General features: G+C 39.3%; 5 protein-coding genes across 9 annotated transcripts; 2 read left to right on the top strand and 3 right to left on the bottom strand.

Moving 5' to 3' along the window:
* The first annotated feature begins 801 nt into the window (after positions 1-801).
* On the top strand, positions 802-2,748 carry hspb6 (heat shock protein, alpha-crystallin-related, b6). Of its 2 annotated transcripts, none has more exons than XM_046399431.1 (4): positions 802-1,245; positions 1,341-1,498; positions 1,931-2,053; positions 2,155-2,748. In XM_046399431.1, the coding sequence occupies exons 2-4, from the start codon at positions 1,343-1,345 to the stop codon at positions 2,308-2,310; spliced, it is 435 nt and encodes a 144-aa protein (XP_046255387.1). In that variant the 5' UTR covers positions 802-1,245; positions 1,341-1,342; the 3' UTR covers positions 2,311-2,748. The 2 variants fall into 2 exon arrangements, with proteins under 2 accessions (XP_046255387.1, XP_046255386.1); XM_046399430.1 differs by having other exon boundaries at positions 844-1,245; positions 2,152-2,748.
* proser3 (proline and serine rich 3) lies at positions 2,680-8,783 on the bottom strand. 3 transcript variants are annotated; one of them, XM_046399373.1, is made up of 13 exons: positions 8,349-8,783; positions 8,165-8,273; positions 7,794-8,065; positions 7,188-7,339; positions 6,934-7,049; positions 5,665-5,750; positions 5,452-5,585; positions 5,041-5,273; positions 4,418-4,929; positions 4,147-4,297; positions 3,382-3,553; positions 3,008-3,089; positions 2,680-2,821 (listed from the first exon to the last, which is right to left on the bottom strand). In XM_046399373.1, the coding sequence occupies exons 1-13, from the start codon at positions 8,357-8,359 to the stop codon at positions 2,749-2,751; spliced, it is 2,103 nt and encodes a 700-aa protein (XP_046255329.1). In that variant the 5' UTR covers positions 8,360-8,783; the 3' UTR covers positions 2,680-2,748. The 3 variants fall into 3 exon arrangements, with proteins under 3 accessions (XP_046255329.1, XP_046255328.1, XP_046255330.1); XM_046399372.1 differs by having other exon boundaries at positions 4,418-4,932; positions 8,349-8,780; XM_046399374.1 differs by having other exon boundaries at positions 4,418-4,932; positions 6,946-7,049; positions 8,349-8,780.
* Positions 8,784-8,868: 85 nt separating this feature from the next.
* Positions 8,869-13,033, top strand: lin37 (lin-37 DREAM MuvB core complex component). 2 transcript variants are annotated; one of them, XM_046399424.1, is made up of 10 exons: positions 8,869-8,930; positions 9,245-9,343; positions 9,584-9,659; positions 9,737-9,787; positions 9,931-9,960; positions 10,166-10,251; positions 10,420-10,580; positions 10,741-10,872; positions 11,011-11,084; positions 11,556-13,033. In XM_046399424.1, the coding sequence occupies exons 2-10, from the start codon at positions 9,310-9,312 to the stop codon at positions 11,641-11,643; spliced, it is 732 nt and encodes a 243-aa protein (XP_046255380.1). In that variant the 5' UTR covers positions 8,869-8,930; positions 9,245-9,309; the 3' UTR covers positions 11,644-13,033. The 2 variants fall into 2 exon arrangements, with proteins under 2 accessions (XP_046255380.1, XP_046255381.1); XM_046399425.1 differs by having other exon boundaries at positions 8,884-9,164.
* Positions 13,034-13,687: 654 nt separating this feature from the next.
* On the bottom strand, positions 13,688-16,206 carry LOC124064723 (chemerin-like receptor 1). The gene is made up of 2 exons (XM_046399408.1): positions 15,754-16,206; positions 13,688-15,345 (listed from the first exon to the last, which is right to left on the bottom strand). Exons 1-2 carry the CDS (start codon positions 15,761-15,763, stop codon positions 14,276-14,278), a joined length of 1,080 nt encoding a protein of 359 aa, XP_046255364.1. The 5' UTR covers positions 15,764-16,206; the 3' UTR covers positions 13,688-14,275.
* A 111-nt stretch (positions 16,207-16,317) lies between these two features.
* On the bottom strand, positions 16,318-18,561 carry LOC124064728 (chymotrypsin-like protease CTRL-1). The gene is made up of 7 exons (XM_046399419.1): positions 18,418-18,561; positions 18,180-18,283; positions 18,005-18,084; positions 17,826-17,907; positions 17,527-17,707; positions 17,214-17,344; positions 16,318-16,639 (listed from the first exon to the last, which is right to left on the bottom strand). The coding sequence occupies exons 1-7, from the start codon at positions 18,467-18,469 to the stop codon at positions 16,478-16,480; spliced, it is 792 nt and encodes a 263-aa protein (XP_046255375.1). The 5' UTR covers positions 18,470-18,561; the 3' UTR covers positions 16,318-16,477.
* Positions 18,562-18,709: the final 148 nt, after the last annotated feature.

The raw sequence follows: 18,709 nt of genomic DNA, 5'->3' as shown, positions 1-18,709 counted from the left end.
TCTAAAGTCTGGACAATCACTGGCGCCTGTTGTGAAACCCAATAACTTAATCCCTCCAAATGTCCCCACTTCCATGTCACCCTATATGAGTCATAACATAATCACAGCCATTTTTAGTCACTCCAGTCAAAGCTTAAGTGACAGGTTCGACATTACTAACAGGGAGAACATGTGCCCACCATGCAAACTTATGACTTTGTGAAAGTCTGCCAAGAACAAGTCAGGTGTGTCAGCATACTCAGTACTTTTCACCATTCAGGGAGTCACTTAATAAAACAGATTTATGGGAAGTAAAAAGTAAAGAATCTTTTAATGAATATTAAACACTGTTTTCAAGTGTATAGTATTTTATGTGCATGTCACCTAAATTTACTCAAGTGCTGTTTCACTTGAGTTTGTTTAGTATATTACAGAGGCAAATAAACTCTACAATCACTTGATAACAAGTTACTTAACCAATAAAATAGTAATAGTGGTAAGGAGTAAATATTAGCAGTTATAAATTAAACCATAAAATTAGATGCTTTCTTATGGACTGGAGTATTTAAACTCTGAGCAACTTGTTTTCACTTGGGGAAATGATCTGAACAGTGACAGAGGGTGATGGGACGGGGGACGGGGGGTGGGGGGTGGGCTTATTGGCAGCACACACGTGCTCTGGCATGTGTCTGGGACGTCCCTGCTGTCACTGTCCGTCCCGCATCAGCTCACGAGGGTCAACAACATCTTCTTTTAAACTTATTTTTGGATAGACCTTCCTTGACAACTGACCTTAAGCTCATTACTTCATAACATGTCTTATAACTTTAACACAGCCTGTTCATACCGGTGCCATTATCGCTCAGAATAAACCGCAGGCTTCAGTATTGGTAATGGCTAATAAACACCTTAATTGCCAATAAGCCCGCAACAGCTGCGTCTCCCCAAACAATGCGCTCTTATCCTACGTGGCCCAGCCTGAACACCCAAGGGTACGCATTAGTCCAGAACAGAAGCAAGGTGCCCCACTGTGGATTCCCAACTCATTATGCAACGCCAGTATAAAACACACACAGCATAACGCAGAGTCACGCCAGACACCGAGAGGGAGGAGAGCCTGCAGGCAGACAGACGGGCGCTCCAGTTCTTCATCATCATCATCATCATCGCTTCTCACTGGAGGACTTCAGCGGGGAACACAAACAGTTAAACAGGGGCCGTGCTCTCCCGTTTGTACGCTAATTTGGTCAGGGAATTTAAGAAGAGGTAAGTTCTAGCAAGTGTCTCACATGCGGTAGACTTCACTGCTGTCAAGTCAACTTTTCTTTTTGTTTTTTTTTTTTACATTTTCTGCCGATCAGAAATGGATTTCATCCTGCCACCCACTCTGCCAGCTGGTGGTATCCCATGGGAAAAGGTTTTGCCACCTCTCATTCCTCGGCTGAATGGGACTTATGGACAATACAAGTGGTCACCGAAGTTACTAATTCCAGAGACCGATAATACCAGCTCTGCAGAGGTAGGTCATTTTGAGTTAGAAAAGCTATGTAATGGGAAATTGTAAATAATACTTTACTTTTGGTTCAGTAGTGCCACACGACGCAAACATTCAGTGAAAAACTGAAAACTCTTTTGTAATTGTAACGTGATCAATAGCCCGACAAGTAAAGATATTGGTATGAACTTAGTAACATTTTCCACACCGTTTTCAACTGTATTTAACAATTTACATCAGTAAATATATATATATATATAAAAAAACAAAAAAAAACAAAACAAAACACAGATTCAGTCCAAAGCCCAAGGTTCCTGTTTCCAACTTGAAGATTGAAATTTCACACCAAATTATTGTTCAGACTATCTAATCTTTGAAGTACATATTTTGATGCCAATTTACTGTGTTCTAAGATATTTTATTTTGAATATACACTATTTCTGCTTATGTTGGTAGGTGAACTGTGATGACAGCGGTTTTACAGTTAAAGTTGATGTAAAGGATTTCAACCCAGAGGACCTGATGGTTAAGGTGATAGGAGACTTTGTGGAAGTGCAGGGAAAGCATGAAGAGAAAAAGGTTGGTATTCTGGGAGGAGCATTATGTTATTCATTTATTTAGAACATTTATGGTTTGAGTTGTCCTCTATACTTGTATTTATCTCTTTGTTTTGTCAGAAGGATGGTCCAGGGTTTACAACACGGCAGTTTAGCCGCCGCTACCGAATCCCAAAGGGAGTGCACACCATGGCTTTGGAGTCAGCAGTCTCCCCAGAAGGCATCCTTATCATATCTGCACCGATGCTGCAAACTGAGAGCTCCAGAATGCTGATGTGATCACTTCAATACCAAACACTCAAATATCTGCTGTCTCCACCATGTATGAAAACAAATGCAACAGAAGCCTTTACAAACACACAGGCACAAACAGCAATAATTTCAGCCTCCCCCTCCTCCAGTCTCCACACTCGGCATGTGCCAAAACTCACATTTGTTCTGTTCCTGGCACCGTTCTAATATTCCCTTCTCCTTGACGTTTGTATATACTGCCCTGCTATTACTCATCAATCTTACATAATGTTTCAAGGAACCAGTCTTTGTAAATATTCTGTGTTCACAGTTTAAGCTGCTGCTTCTTTGTGCAACTTTTGTAAAATGCACTGTATTGTTCTTGTGATTAATGATGCACACAGACATATAAACTACTTGATGTGGAAATATTTCTTTAAAAAAAAATAAACTTTATTTCTTTATAAAATCAAAAAAGCAACTACATCAAGGGTCTCTTGCCATTGTATAAGTAACTTGTTGCTTGTCCAGGAGTTCATTCAACTTGAAGTCCACTTCACTAAAAGGAAAATTACAGTAGATTATTTGTCTAGAATTTGAGGTGTTACATTCATGTTATTCTAATAACATTACAAGAGAGATATTTCAGGTTTTTTATATATTAACAGCCCTCGATTAACAACATAATTTTACTTAAATGATGGCCATCTATTTAGATAGCTGAACAATGAATAGGTTATTTTACCTGATCTGCTCCTTTACCCATGTTCTCTGTTTTCGAAGGACTTGTAATAAGGGGTCATCTTCAAACTCCTTTCCATCTGAATCTGAAAAGGAAAGAACAACATTCTTCTTAAAGGTTATGAGCAGTGAAGGACAATAGAATATTATCAGCATGTGCATAGAGTACCAAGACTACCAGTTACCGTCATGCACCATTATGATTAGAGTGAAATTAGGTGTGGATCACAAATGTTAAAAAGGAGAGAGAGAAAAAGAAAGAGAAAGTTCAAGAAGGGTTTTGGAATGTCATGAGTGGAAGCTATTCATAGGTGAAACATATTCTCCACAAGTAACTGCAGGGTAAAGGGTTGGTGCCCTGTGCTGCCATGGGCTCACCTTCAGCCTCTTGCAGCAGCTGTGAAATGACCCCCACAGAGTTCTGTGCATTGCATGGAGGAACCGAGGATTGCGGAGGTGGAGAGACGGTACGAAGAGGAGAAATCGACAAGACAGGGGTCCTTTGTGCAGGAGATGAATCCACCGTGGGGAACAAAACCTCTGAAACTACCTGTCAAGATCGAATGAGAGCAACATACGGGTTAATGGCGCTTTAAATTACCACAATTACAATGCACCTTAACGTCAGATGACGATATGACACCTAATATATAGAAAAATGATGGTAGCAACATTTAAGATTTTTGGTAACTGTAGCATACTTAAAGAATCTCTGCCATTTTTTCCATGTTTAGAAATGAACAATCGTGTATCTTAAATGATTTAATAGGTCAATATCTTACATGCAGTCTATGAACACAACTTAGAATGATCATTTCCCACAAGAAACCAAATATGGATTTTTGGATTGAGCAACCACCTCATGTAAACAAAGGTGAAATGTAAGATCTGTAAATCTAAAAATAAACTGCTGCATTTTGACTAGCAACACACTGGCATCGTTCAGTTCATCGCATATACTGCTGGCAAGTCATCCAAGTTATTATGATGACAGCAGGAAAAACATTAAGACAAAGTAAGCAGAACGCCTCCCTGGCTTCATAAGGTTTTGTTTCAAATGAACTACACAGAGAGCACTAAACAAAATAATTTGAGAACTGGCAGAGTGTGTAAAAAGCCTTTGCAGCTTGTGCATGTACTGACCTGTCCTAAGGCACTGTGGACTGGAGAGGGTGGTGGTGGCGGTGCATAATCGCCCGTACGTCTTTCACTGGAAACTTTCTGGCTCCCCTTCTGTTGTTGCTGCTCTGTCCATGGAATGACCTTTTTGGGAACTCTCTGATGAGAAGAAGTCCTGTTTGTAGAGACAGGCAAATCAGAATGTTCTCTGCCGACTGTATGTCTGCAAAAAAACAGGTATATTGTGCATTCAGACGTGAACTTTCTAAATTGTGTGCATATTTCAAGACTTGACCTTGATTTCTTCTGCTGTTTGAGGGAGGTTGTGGTCTTCTTCTGTGACTCTTTTGGCTGCGCTTCCTCGTTCTTGCTCCTCTGAGTTGTTTTGTAGTGACCGGGCCCCTGTCTGTCTATACTTCCAGGGAAAGCAGATAGTAGGGATGGCATATCTTCACGAATAGGCTCATCAGTGAAGGTATTCATTGACTTTCCCGGGAGTTGGGTGTTTTTACAGACAACTTTGGTATCTTTGGGAGTCTCATCGATATTTTGAGAATTTTTTTGTTGCGTACCAGCATGAGATGACTGGATGGGACAAGGCAAGACATCACAGAGTAAATGCATATGGGCAGGGACATGGGCAATAGCCTGGGGTTGAGAGACTGAAGACCCAGACACAACAGATGCAGGGAAGGAAGGTGGACCTGAAGCTGGGGGACATGTTTCATGGCCTTCTTTAATTTCTGTCTGGGGAGCAGTGACGTTTGGATGTGTAGCTCTCTGTGAGAATTCAGGAGGTTGCGGACTCTGCTGTTGTTACAGATGATGCAAGAAAGAGGAAATCTAAATTATTCCATACATTCAGAGTAAATATTAAAGTCAAAACATGGAGTTAATATCATACACTGTAAGTCTAACCTTGTAAACCTGTCCACTGGCTGAGGGATTGCTTAAGCTGGAGGCCTGCCAGCTAAATGCAGGACTATGAAAACTGGAGTGTTGCAAGGGCCACTCTCTGGCCTGCTCAATCTTTCTCCTTAAACGCCACTGGAACAAGATGTCCTCTTCCGGGCGTGTGGGGGGCACCAGACAAGGAATGAAACAGGATTTTTGGTAGGGCTCAGCTTGAACTGAGTCTGAGCTGGACTTCACTGTAATAAAATAAAACACACTAGACAATAACACTAAGACAACAGGACATTTGGAAATACCGAGTATGAAGCAAGAATTATCGTCTTCTGATTTGCCCAAGGAAACTGAGTTTGAATCAGAAATAAAATGACAAAATTCCAACTCAAAAATGAATATTACTCCACACTCTTGCCTTACCAGTAGTGGATTTTAGCGAACTTGGAATAAATGGTCTTCGCAGTGGCTCATCGACACTCACTGGAGAAGAGAAATCTGAGCATCCCAGGCCTTCAGAGCTGACATGTATTGATCCATCACTGAGAGCACATTCACTGTCAGAAAGACAAAAAGTTACCCACAACTGAAAGGATGAATGAACTGATCAATAGTGCTACTTGATGGTCATCATACTCTCTCAGAAGCAGTATGTTGGCCCTTTCTTGAAGGTGTAGGATATCTGTATCGTCACATTCCCCCTGGAAGGTGTCTGACAGATTCTGAGGGGGAAACAAAAAAAACAGGCAAATAACTCAATAGACTACAATTTTGCTCCTCATATCGTAAGACATATGCAACATTCAGCAACCAGCAATTTAGCATCATCCAGTTATGACTGATCAGCCACTGATCATTATTAGATGAGATCGGTTATAAATAATTTGATTTGTGGCCTCCATAAAGGCCAGTCACAAAAGGCGATCAGATAAACACACGAGACAGTTTCTCTATGCGCTGCTGAAATGGCATAGTGGACTGCAGGGCTTGAACGCCATCCCACCATACTACAAATACAATTGATAATAACCGACTGACTGGTGATTCACACATGCTGAGCTTCCAGTAATCAGTGGTCGGCTCCCAAAATCCTGATGGAAGCACGCTTGAGCGATTGCAACATCTGCAGAACAAATTCATAATATCATTAACATCTACTGAGCTATAATAAGTTACTTATCCATCAACGGGAAGAAAAGTCATCTCTGGACCAAGTTGAAGCTCTTAAGAAACATGTAGCTCTTAGCTCCACCAAAACAAATAATAAAGAAGCACAGATTAAAAAACAGAGAGTGAATGACATCATTCTCTGCTCAGGATGCCTCCACCATTTCTTTATATAGTAAATAGTTGGTTACTGCTACATCTATGTTCAAAATCTCATATATTTAGCCTTTAATGCAATGAACACTCACAATACTGGGTACATGAACAACTAGATAATCATATTTTCAGAAAAAAAAATCTCATCAGTCACATTATTATTTTGCTAATAATACATTTTATTTTGTGAGGGTGATGCACTTGACATGAGCGGGCTGAACAAGCCATAAACGTATCACACATGGCTCTAAGAACGATGACTTCCCAGGCATTTAGTAAACAAGAGGTTTCCAAAATGGACATGCAGTGCGGTGCTGAAATGTAAATATTTATATGCACACTTAGTTGGAATAAGGTGTCTCTCCTGCAGGCTTCTTCTAGGGCATTTGGACAAGCCTGGTGCAAACCAGAGCAGTGAGCAGACCCAATCATCCATTAAAAGAGTATATGAAAATAATAAAAACAAAATGGAACTGTATCCGGTGCTTTTGTTTTCTTGGTAAGTTTATACTGCATACAATAAACCTAATATTTTTATTTTGTATAGAGAGACAATCAAAGGCTGATTCCCAGTAAACTCACAATTGCACTCACAGTAAGAGATCCTCTGCATGGGGAAAGAGATCTCTCATGTGGACACCGTCCAGCTGGACTGAAAATGGAAGGCCCTTCATCATCTTTCAGAGGCTGGATAACATCTGTTCAGAGAAACGGATACCACAGGTTTTTTTGAGAGAGTTTGATTTCTCTGTAGAAATGTAGGAACTGGTAACAGTTATTATAACCCATATTAAAAAATGAATATATTCTTATATTCGCCATAAGTGAGAATATACCTTTGTCTGTTGTTTTAGTTGGAGTTGAACTGGGAGGTAAAGATGAGGGTGACAGCCACCAAAAAGGCAGCTGCTTCTCTCCAATGTCAGAATCAATTTGCTGGCGCTCCTCTCGACTCTGTGGTGGACCATGGCGAAAGCGTTCAATGTACCTGGGAGAGATCAGTGCTGGTTATAAGATAAGATAAGATGAACTTTATTGATCCCGCAGTGGGGAAATTCACTTGTCGTGGCAGCTCAAAAGAACAGAAGAAGACTGCATAAAGCAAAAAGTGTACAAAAACAGTTACAAAAAAAATATAAAGGTAAAATAAATTAAAACATGCCAAAAAATAGTAGAAAAAAAGGGGGCAGAGCTGCCACAACTTGCTGCAGCGCCATCTTGGATATTTATAAGAAGTTACTCAAATGGTTTCTGACCAGATTCTATATCTTCCAGTGGTCACATCGCATTTACCATCACATTGTCATGTTTATTCATCTCTGACACGTTACAGCTTTTCACTGTCAAAAGTTACAATTATAGTTCTGTTTAAGAGGATAACCAAGGGCACCAGTCCTGCTATGTTAGAGGGCATTTTATGACTATATGAAACTAAAACTTACTTTGCCAACACTGAATCCTGCTGAACTCCTAGCTCTGATGAAACTGTGGATTTTCCTGTTCTTGCATACGTTTTGGGTGTCTCCATGTCAGATGAGGTTGTAATACTTGCAGAAGATCCGCTGTCAGTGGAAGGCCAAGACTCTTCAAAAACAGGTTGTTCATTTGAGACAGCAAAACAATGGTCATGTTTCTCAAACGGCCGGTGGCTCTCCGGGCTCAAAGTGTGTAGTTGAGGACTGGATCGCTCTTTTGAGCATGCAGGACTCAAAGTCTGCAAAAGAAGTTATTAAAATGTTTACAATGACTCAGTAAAGAAAACGTAGAATCAGATGCATCTTATGGTATCTGCAAAGTTTGCTTCAAAACATACTGTTTTTTTCTCTTTCTTTGACAGAGGCCGGTTGCGGGATGGATGGTAGTGAACCTTCCCTGCTCTGGATGCTGGCTGGAAGGGATTTTGCCTTGTGAAGACCGGCCCACTGTAAAAACAACACTTGTGACCAATTGTAACAGTTGTTTAGTATACTATAAAAAATGGGATCTTTAGATTTTACCTGGATTTCATTGCGGCTAGGACGTCACAGGTGATTCATAGTGGCAAAATTTGCTGGGTAGACGTTGCAGTGTAGGCCTGGTCCTAACTGAGCTCTTTGACTAATTGAGTAACTCAGATTCTACCAAAATCTAACCAATTTTTAAAGACGATTACCACATTATCCACCAGCTTTCCGAGTTGACTTGGCAGATCCACAAAAGTTACCATGGCATCTACAGCTAGTACGAAACAACTTGTCCTTAAGATAGCAAGTTAAACCGTCCCAGCGGGATTTTTTAAACAGTTATTCATACAGCAAGTCAAACGTTTAAACTTAAAACACAATTACCTTTTTCTTTTAACAAACAAAACATTATCGATGAAACCAGAAGAAAGCGTCACCGTTTATGCCGATCGTTATTTACTACCAGACATACAGCCAATAGGCACCAAATTTAATATGATGGACATACACTTTACCCAATCACGTAGAAGATCTCATCCGAACATGGACCAATCAGTTACTAGGAAAACGACAGCGCGCGGAAGAGGAAAGTCCATAAGGGCTATCCGTTGGTCAAAACAAGCTAGGTTAGCAACGGTAATGTAAGATAGTAAACGCTACGTATCGGTATAACAATAAAACGGCCAATCTGCGTTATCTTCCCAGTGAATATATGGGATCCGCAGAATGTATCTGTTAGTCAACCAAATGTTGCAATAAGTAGACTTGGGTGTGTTTGTGAACTAGCTTTACTGTTATCGAACGAATACTGCTAACGAAGATTGCGGCTAGTCATTTGGAAATGGTCTGAACCGCACTAGCTAGCTAAAGTTAACGTTAGCAAGCAAGCGTGTTGCTCCAGACCGACGCTAGTTACAAATCAGTATCAATTGTTTATCTGTTACCGGTAGTGAACGCGAGGTTGTACGTCTCGGTGTTTTCCCAATTACACACAACCTCACAGAAGGTGGAGATAATGCACCACGTCAAAATCAAGACTGAAAGGCCAGGTGAGGTCACTTTCCGAAGTTTTTCCACCAACGCTTTCTGTAATAATGCATTTTTTCACCTCAGAAATAATTTGATTTAAAACTCCTCTCGACCAAGACTATTGCATTCGACATAATAGTCAGAAATTAAATTCAGCATGTCGCTTCCGTTCAATATGAAGTCCTTATTATTGATGTATTAAGTAATTGTTCTTTCACAAAAGCACCCTCTGTTTACTACTTGTATTACTATTTCTGCAGATTCGGAGGGGACAGGTGCACGCAGCAGATTGGATGCTGTGTTACAGGGACTGGTGGAGAGAAGTGAAAATGAAAGGTAAGTATAACTGTTATTTCAGATTTAATTGTTGTGATCTCTTTGCACTCAAACCTATGTTATTGTGCTTTGAACAGGGAGCAAAATGAGGGTGATGCTGGAAAACTGTCAGTGGACTCTTTAAACAAGTAAGGATCAATTATTTGGATTTCAGATGTATATTGCAGGTTGTGCTTTGCAGTTAGTCAATACCTGCTAGTGTTTCAGCATTAAATATAAAAGATAAAAGTTTGTCTTTTAGATGTCATGATCCACATGCTTTTTTTCCTAGGGATTTGTCTCCATCGTCTGCTGGAAAACGGCAAGTGTCTTCTTCTCCCCAAGAGCTGACTTGACATTTCTTTATCTACAATTATAGCTGAAAAAAAAAACATGTTCATGCCCTGTCAGTGATTTTATTATTTCATTTGACAAGTTGCATGTCTGCATATCAGAATGGATTAAAAAAAATAAATAAAAAACAAGTACTTGCTTTTAAATACACATCCTTGTTTTCACTTTTCCAGACCATCAGCTCGATTTCCACAGCACCGGAGGAAGAAGCGAAAAGAGATGGATGAGGGCATACCAGAGAGCAATCAGCACAAACAAAGTAAACTTCATGCAAACACTGAAAAAAAAAATTGCAAGAATTTGCTTTGGAGTATTTGTCCCCTGACAAAGGGGACTGTTGGATCCCTGTACATTTTTCTTAATTATATGTTTTTCCCCCCCCCCATTTCATTGTATTTGCCATTTTCTGTCTTTCTCTGTTTAACAGATTCTTACATTATCAAGTTATTTGATCGCAGTGTGGATCTGGCTCAGTTCAACACAAGCACCCCACTGTATCCTATCTGTCGTGCCTGGATGAGAAACAATCCGTCTGTTCGAGAGCCAGCTGCTTTCCCAAGCCCCTCACACTGCATGGTAGAGGAAGAGGTGAGGTTTTACAGTTACTTTGGATAATTTAAATTGTGTTAAAAATATCCAAACATCACCCAAAATGTACAAAAATAAATAAAAAATAAAATAAAATAAATGTCTTTCAGTAGATGACTTTCCACTGCATTATTTTTTCCAAATTTCTTTGTTTTGCCAGGTTACAGACATGATCAATGGTAAAGGTCAGAATGTGTACAGACTCCCTCCTCCAACCCCGTGTCCAATCAGCACATCTGGTGAACTCACCAATCTCAGGATCCCACAGACTGAAAAACCCACTGTTACCAAGGTTGAGTATAATAATGTATAATAATTTGATGGTATTTACCTGCATGCTGATATCAAGTTGTACACATCTAGTGTTAAATCAGATTTTTTAGTTCTGAATTTAATAAATGAGCTATTTCAGTATTTTCTTTTTCCACAGTTGACAGATTCAGTTCCTGTATCCAGTTCTCTCATATGCGACCATATGGAACGTTGGAAAAAGATAAGGCAAAAGTATGTTCTTCATGAATAACAATGTGTTTTGTTGAAAAGAATTATTCACATTTTCTCTGATTTGTATACTGAGGAGAGCTTACCTTGAGACCACAGTTTCACCAATGTTGGTTGTGTGTTTGGTGATTAAGGGTCATGTAACAGAATGCAAAGGTCTGATGTATGCAGTGCATTGTTTCTTGTCAAAATCTGGGACAGGTGACCAAAAACCCTGACTTGGGGGGGGTGGGGGGGGTTATGTGGTGTTACTGCTGCTTTTAATTAACTACAGCGTGTGAGTACTTTTTCATCCTCTGGTATTAAATTATTTACAGCAACATACTCTTAATTGTTGCTGCTGTGAAGTAGATAGATAGATGATAGACAATTTATGTTTGGGTGCTTATTTTTTGGAAAGAAAATAAACCCTCTGAAACATCCAGATGTTTGTAATGAGTTGAGCTGACCCTTATTTTTTTTTATTTTCTTTAGATGGAAGGAGTGCTCTCACAAGAATCAACTAAGATACAGTGAGAGTATCAAGATCCTTAAGGAGATGAAGGAACTTTATGATCGCTAACTCTTCACCACAGAATGGAATTTGTTGTAAACTTTTGAATAAATCTAACTTGCTCATCAGTAATTTTTTTTTCCAGAGTTGACTGTGTTCACCATGACTCGTTCTTTTGACGTGCACCTGGCAGCTTGTTAATTCTTTATGTCTCTGTTCTTTTGCTCATATGTGACTTAACAATTTTTTTTGGGACAGTATGATTGAAAATGACATGGAATATGATTTAAATCCTAATTTGCGTTACTTATATGTTCTAAATCAGATGCAGATCAGATGTTACTTGCAGTGCAACCTGAGTCATATTGAAATCCACAAAACTTGAGCTGATGCAAAGTTAACACAGCAGTTGAAAGTGACCCAGTTTTAATCATCCGCCCCCCAAATCTGACTTCACAGTCATTTGTGTATGTAACCTGTATTTAACATCAGTGTGAGAAGAAGCACCACATATACAAACAGCATACTACTTAGCAGAAAATTCCATTGGCATAACAGTTCATCATTGAAATTGATAAAAACTGCTGACTGTTAATATTGCTGTAACAGTAACGTGAGCATGTTCAGTGGGAGGAAAAATACAATTTCAATCTGACTGTTCGTAGCCGTAACACCAGCAGGAATCAAATGTGTATCTGATTATTGCACACATATGAAAGTGCCCAAATTCAGAGTTGAAAAGTTGATGCAATTTGTGCTGTTCATATTGTAATATAAAAAACAGATTTGACTGGCATGACCATAAAAGATTTGCCTACAGTGTAAACATAGTATAAATGACTTGCCATAAGACTTTTGTGAAGAGGTTATGATGATGGGTTTGCAGTTTTACATGTGGCATTAATTTTGAGGCAGGGAAGATATAGTTGCTTTAACATGTCAGTCAGAGGACTCACTTGGTACATGATGAATGCTCCATATTTGGTCATTGAAAACTCTTTGGTTTCCTTTTATGTCTGTTTATCCTGCCACGTTGTCAATTTGAAGTTAATGTTCTAGAGAAGTAACTGTTAGATACTTCCTAACTACACAGTAGTAAGTGCTTGACCACTACCTAAAATGAAGATTTAGTAAACCTGGATAATTGTAAAGGGGCTTTTCTGTTTGTATTTATTTTATATATATTGACTTATAATTAATTTTATTTTTTAAAAATTGCAGTTTAGAATGATTTCAGAACTTTATAAGTTGCAAACCAAAGCATGCACAACAAGATACTAAATATGTAGGAACCTACTGAGGAATGAAGAAACCCAATGTAATTTGACAGCATACCAACAAACAGGTTGTGGTTAGTGTTTCATTTCCCTTTTTTAATGCTTAGAAATGTGTGTGTTTTGTTGACTAGTGCAGTACATTTGCGAAATGCTGAGTGTGAACTATGGTGATTCTGGAAAGTCTAAAAAAATAAAAATCAATGTGTACTTCTGTTTGTCAAGTTAACATGAGTACAGTTCAACATGTTTTGACTGTATCTTGTTTTGACTGTGTGGCAGTATTATGGAAGCTGCTTTTGAAAATAAGCCTGTCAGTATCCATGGCAAAATAAGCTGTAGTGTCAAAAGCTCGTAAACATAAAACTGATTTCTAAGACATTTCTTACTTGTTTTTTAATTAAGGCAGCTCTGTATCAGATGTTTTAAAGGTTGCAGTTAGATGGTACAAAATAAATATTTTAAATGTTAAATGCAGGATCTGTTTCCTGGTCCTCTGCAGGTGCCCTACATGAACACCCGTGTCCACATAAAAATACATTGTATTCACAGTTAAAGATGAGGAAGCCCATATCAAAACTAAAGATTATGACATTAACGGGCCTTATTAGGAAATTGCTGTTTCTGTATCTTATAATTTCATTTATCTTATCACTTATCTTCAATTGGTAGTTTCATTTGTGTTGTGCTTTGAAGTCACAAGAGAGTGGTTTGAGTTCCATTTAGTAAATGCAAGCCAAGCGTGTAACACTGTGGTATCCAATAAGACACTGCTAACCATCCTGTGAGTATTTGTCTACTTGTTTTTGTCTTGTAGAAGGAAGAGAACAGCTCATCAGCAAGTTTATATTCACTGTATTGAAATGCATAAAGCTCAACCATTTAAAGTCCAGTTTTGTATGACAGTAACATGGATGCTTCTATGGACAATTAGCCTGCTAATAATCATGGGTAAATAAGCTGGAGCATCAAAGGCGAAAAAACAAATATAAAACTGGTCTCCTTGTCAAATGAATCATATACAATTCCAAAAGGCATTCAAAATTCTTGAACATTTCAGTTAAATGGGACAAAATAATACACTCAGAATGTTTTACAATTACTGGCACACAAAGAAATTCATATGTACATCCTGAAGCCACAGCACACCCACACAAGTATTTTCAGTTGCGTTTCAGTACAGGTGCAATGTAAGTATCAGGGGAGATGTCTTATCAGTCATTTGTGAAAACACCTGTTTTTGAGTGGACATTTTAACATACAAAACATTGCCATCACACATAGCCATTATTCTCTTTTTTTTCTATACATAGATGTTTTGCCCAAATCAATTAAGCACTGTACTTTCCTAGATCTAGATTACAAGTTCGGTTTTAAAAAAATATATGGATTCCTTATATTTACATTGCTTGTAAGACATGCAGGTATTAATCAGTGATATTTGTCTCTCTGTCAATGTTGACTACTTTGCTTTCTAATAAAGAAGTGGATGTGTTTTTCCTCTCCAAGCCTGCAGAAGAGTCAGACTTTCGAGACATGCGGGAAAAGTGTGATGTCAAGGAGCGAGAGGACATAAATGAGTGATAGTCCTCTGCCAGGGCACTCTCTAGGACAAAGCATATGGACTGCTTCAGCTTCTTCTGGAATTCATCACACATAAAAACATAGAGAATGGGGTTCAGACAGCTGTTCATAAAAGCTAGACTCACAACCAGAGGACTTCCAATTTGAACAGTAGTCGCCAGATCATGGTTTTGACTGGACTTTAATTCTAAGAACTGGAAAACATGGAAGGGCAACCAGCAGAAGAAGAATGCAAGAATAACAGAGGAAATTATTCTGCAAGGTTTCCTTTTCTTGGTCCTCTGCAGACGTCCTGCACGAACACCTATGGCCACGTAAGACACAGATATTATCAGGAATGGGATGAGGAAGCCCACAACCAAGCGAAAAATGAAGAGAGTCAGTTTTTGTTCATTGGATCCAGAATATATACAGTAAGTCTGGTCTTCATCCTCAGTAATGTCACGAAAAGTGGCAAAAGGGATGCTGCAGACCACAGCAGCCACCCAGACGATCACACATATGAGCTGAGCTTTACGAACAGTGCGCTTGTTTTGTGCCCACACCACCACCCAGATTGACAGGCAACGATCCAGGCTTATGGCTGTCAGAATAAAGATACTGGCAAACATGTTGACAACGCCCACTAAGCTGTTGAACTTGCACATGAAACGTCCAAAGTACCACTGATGGCCATGGGGTAAAGAAATCATTGTGAAAATCAGGAAGCTCAAAAAGAGGAAGTCTGCCAGAGCCAGGTTGAGGAACCAAACTGAGTTGACTGTTGTCTTCATCCTGCAGCCTGTCACGTAGATGACCAGTCCATTGCCCAGAATGCCAACGATAAATATCACACAGTAGATGATAAGGCAGGCTAAACGCACATTGTCTATAACCTCCTCCATACTAGCTGTTTCAACTGCAGAGGAATTACCTAATGAAAGAAAAGAAGAAAGATTTGTATAACTGGATTTAAGAATTTCCCTTCAGGGATAAATAAAGGAATTCTGATTCTGATTCTGATAACTTCAACTCATTCTGCATGAATATGATTAGTGTTTTGTTTTCTATGATAGAATATTCTTCTCATGCCACACGATCACGGTCCATACAACACTGGCTGCCACACTAGCAGAAAACTAATGAGATGAATTGCAAGTTGACTTTCTGTTTCATGTCATTTTTTATGTTATCAGAATTATATTGTTAAGATAATATTATCTTATTAGCCAAAAAAATTATGAATACCTATTTTAGAAAAGTTTAACTTGAAATTGTAATAGACCATCTTTTTGTTAATACAGTTTCAAAGCAGTGCATTAAAATACCAAAGGTATCTTACCAGTGCTCATTTTTCTGATGTAAAAAGAGTCTAAGTTGATTTCTATGTGGTTCTTCCTTTTCTCTTACTCTCTGTCAGATTACTCCTCCTTTTCAGTTCACACAGCTACCAGTAAGATGATGATTCTGATGCTGTCACGACAGCAAGGCAACAACCCTTCTGGTGATATTGCAGCAAGGCAATAAACTATGCAAATGAAGTAGATAAAATACCAGGAACAGCTTTGACTATACAACAAGGTAACACAAAAAGTCTGCATGGTCTCAAAATTACTGGGGTTGAACAGGGATAACTCTGATACAGTCTCAACAAAACTTCCTATAAGCTTAACAAGGATAGTATTTATTTTTTAATGTCATTATAATGAAAAGTATTTTTTTTGAAACCTGCTGTGGGTTTTTGCATTTTCATCTTTATCTTATAATCTTTGTTGAATGCTGCACTGTTCAGCCCTTCACCACGATGACACATACAACTCTTAAACCCACATGCACACAGACACACACACACACACACTGATCAGGCTGATGTCAATGTAAAACTCAAAAAGCAACACGGTTCTTAGGAATTATATTTTAAACATGATTTCTCACAAATGCACAAATGCACCATACATGGCAGTACACTGAGTGATTCCTATCACTCATTGATCCCTGTGAGGAGCAGGATGGCAAAGTGTGGGAAAACATGTGAGCACATGCAGATATTGAGTGTGTTTGTTGCGTTAGTTGGAAGCAACAGTTTGGTCGATCCACCTGCGCAGGTAGGACACACGAGCATATACGGCAGGGGCTCGCACATTGCAGTTAGAGGTGCCCCAGGACACAATACCCACAAGGTACCACGCTCCACTGTTCTCACAGACCAGAGGGCCCCCAGAGTCACCCTAAAAGGAGACAAATGTTTCTGTAACTGACTTTAAAAAGTGTGGAGTGTGTGTGTGGTATCATATCACAGTAATGAGTGTGCTGATCAGTTAACGCCTGGTACAGGAAATGGGCTGCCCTGCTTTTCGTTTGATATGAATTTGTAAACACAAAAACCAACATGCATGCATTAATTGGGCAACAATTTTGCAAATTTACATTTACCACCTGTTAATGATGACGTGAACATATAAGTATAGTATATAGTTGTTTGTTTGCATAATCTATGAATGCTTCTATGAATTGCTTTTATTTTTTCTGAAAATACTAAACTCTGTTATCCATTATCAATTCAGATATTATGTATTTAATTTTGGAAAATCTGAATATGTTCACTGGAAAAGCAGTTTTGATATTCACTTCACTAGCAGTTGTTATCAGTAAATTGCAATGTATGAGTATCTGTAAATACATTGATTACTAATTAACTATTGCGTATGAACAAATAATTTTTCATTTGTGAATATATGTGAATGTTTTGTTTTATTTTTAAGATGTACAAATCTGTATTTCGGGCTTTGAAATGGCTGTTACCTGACAGGAGGACACTCCAGATGCTCCAGCACAGATCATGGCATCAGTGATTCTGTTATAACCCCAGTACTGCTTGCACTGAGCAGGGCTGAGCAGAGGCAGGGCAGTCTGCTGGAGGTAGCGAGGACTCGCTGAGAATGGAGGAGAAGTGGAGATGAGGCAAGTTGCACAAATAAAAGATTTGTTAGAGAAATATGGTGGATATTCAGCAGCACTTTTATGTTTATCCTTTGTGGGAACTGTTCATGCCCGTGTGAGATTGCTTGCAAGTTTTACGCTTTATGTAAGACTTCAAAAGCAGTCGCTCACTCACAGGTTTGGCCGGTTCTGCCCCATCCAGTAGTGACACAGCTGGTTCCAGAGGGGATGCTGGTGCTGGAGGAAGCCAGGCACACAGGAGACACACGGGATGTCAGCTGTACTGGGGATGACAGCTTCAGAAGGGTGATATCATTGTCGAAATTTTGGGAGTTGTAGTAGGGGTGAGAGATAGCCTGGATAGAGAATGATTATAAACAAATACAATTCCACAACAACCAGAAAATGACTACTTCAGACAAAAGATAACATATTTTTGTAAAGAAAGCTTTTATGTGTTTTGGTGTTGCTTACCCTGGCAATTGACTTGACCTGGATTTGTTCACCGTTGTACTGCCGATCATGTTCTCCCAGGATAACACGGTGGTTTCCAGGACTGGACACAATAAAACAGACAAACAGAAAAGCGATTAAAGAAATGGAAATGTTTAGATTTTTCTCACTTGGATGACGGACACATCACAATGACTTACGACACACGGCAGTGAGCAGCAGTGACAACCCAGTACTGATTGATCAGGGATCCTCCACAGAAGTGGAAACCTGTACTATCCTAGGAGAAGGAAGATAACAATTAATTTTTTCATCAAATTTATGTAAGGGATTGAGATTTTGCAAAGCTGGCATGAAGGGTGCATTAAAAGCTACCTGAAGCGAGACCTGCCAGGGCCAGGACCCAGACACAGCTGTCTCCCCATTTACAATCCTGTTGTATCCACTCACTTTGGGCTTGATAGAAGGCACTCCACACCCTGAGTCCCAAGCACATTATTGAAAAATGTGTGTTGCTCTTATTGATGCGCAAATGGCCAAACATTAAGAATGAATGTTGCTACCGTACTGTCACAGAAAGATTAATATGTCATTTGCACCAACAGTGACTCACCCAGTGTAGAAGCCACAAGAGCAAAACAACTAACAAGCAAGAACAAGGCCATGTTGTCTCGATGGTGATTCACTTCACTGAGTCTCAGCTGAGCGGGACACTGGCTTTTATATGTGTATCATACGCACTTGACCCTGAGTTCCATATGTACACTCTCTCTCTACACACGCACACACACACACACACACCAATGACTGCGATAGGTCTGGGAAAAGAACATCTGATGATAAGCACTTGAGATGACTTGTAAATTCAGCCACTTAGTCTCATGTTTGTGTTTTTGTCCTGCTCT

This window comes from Scatophagus argus, chromosome 9 (assembly GCF_020382885.2).
Source record: "Scatophagus argus isolate fScaArg1 chromosome 9, fScaArg1.pri, whole genome shotgun sequence".
Taxonomy (NCBI): Eukaryota; Metazoa; Chordata; class Actinopteri; family Scatophagidae; genus Scatophagus; species Scatophagus argus.
The sequence above is the reverse complement of the archived record's forward strand: the minus strand, read 5'-3'. Positions and strand labels throughout refer to the sequence as shown.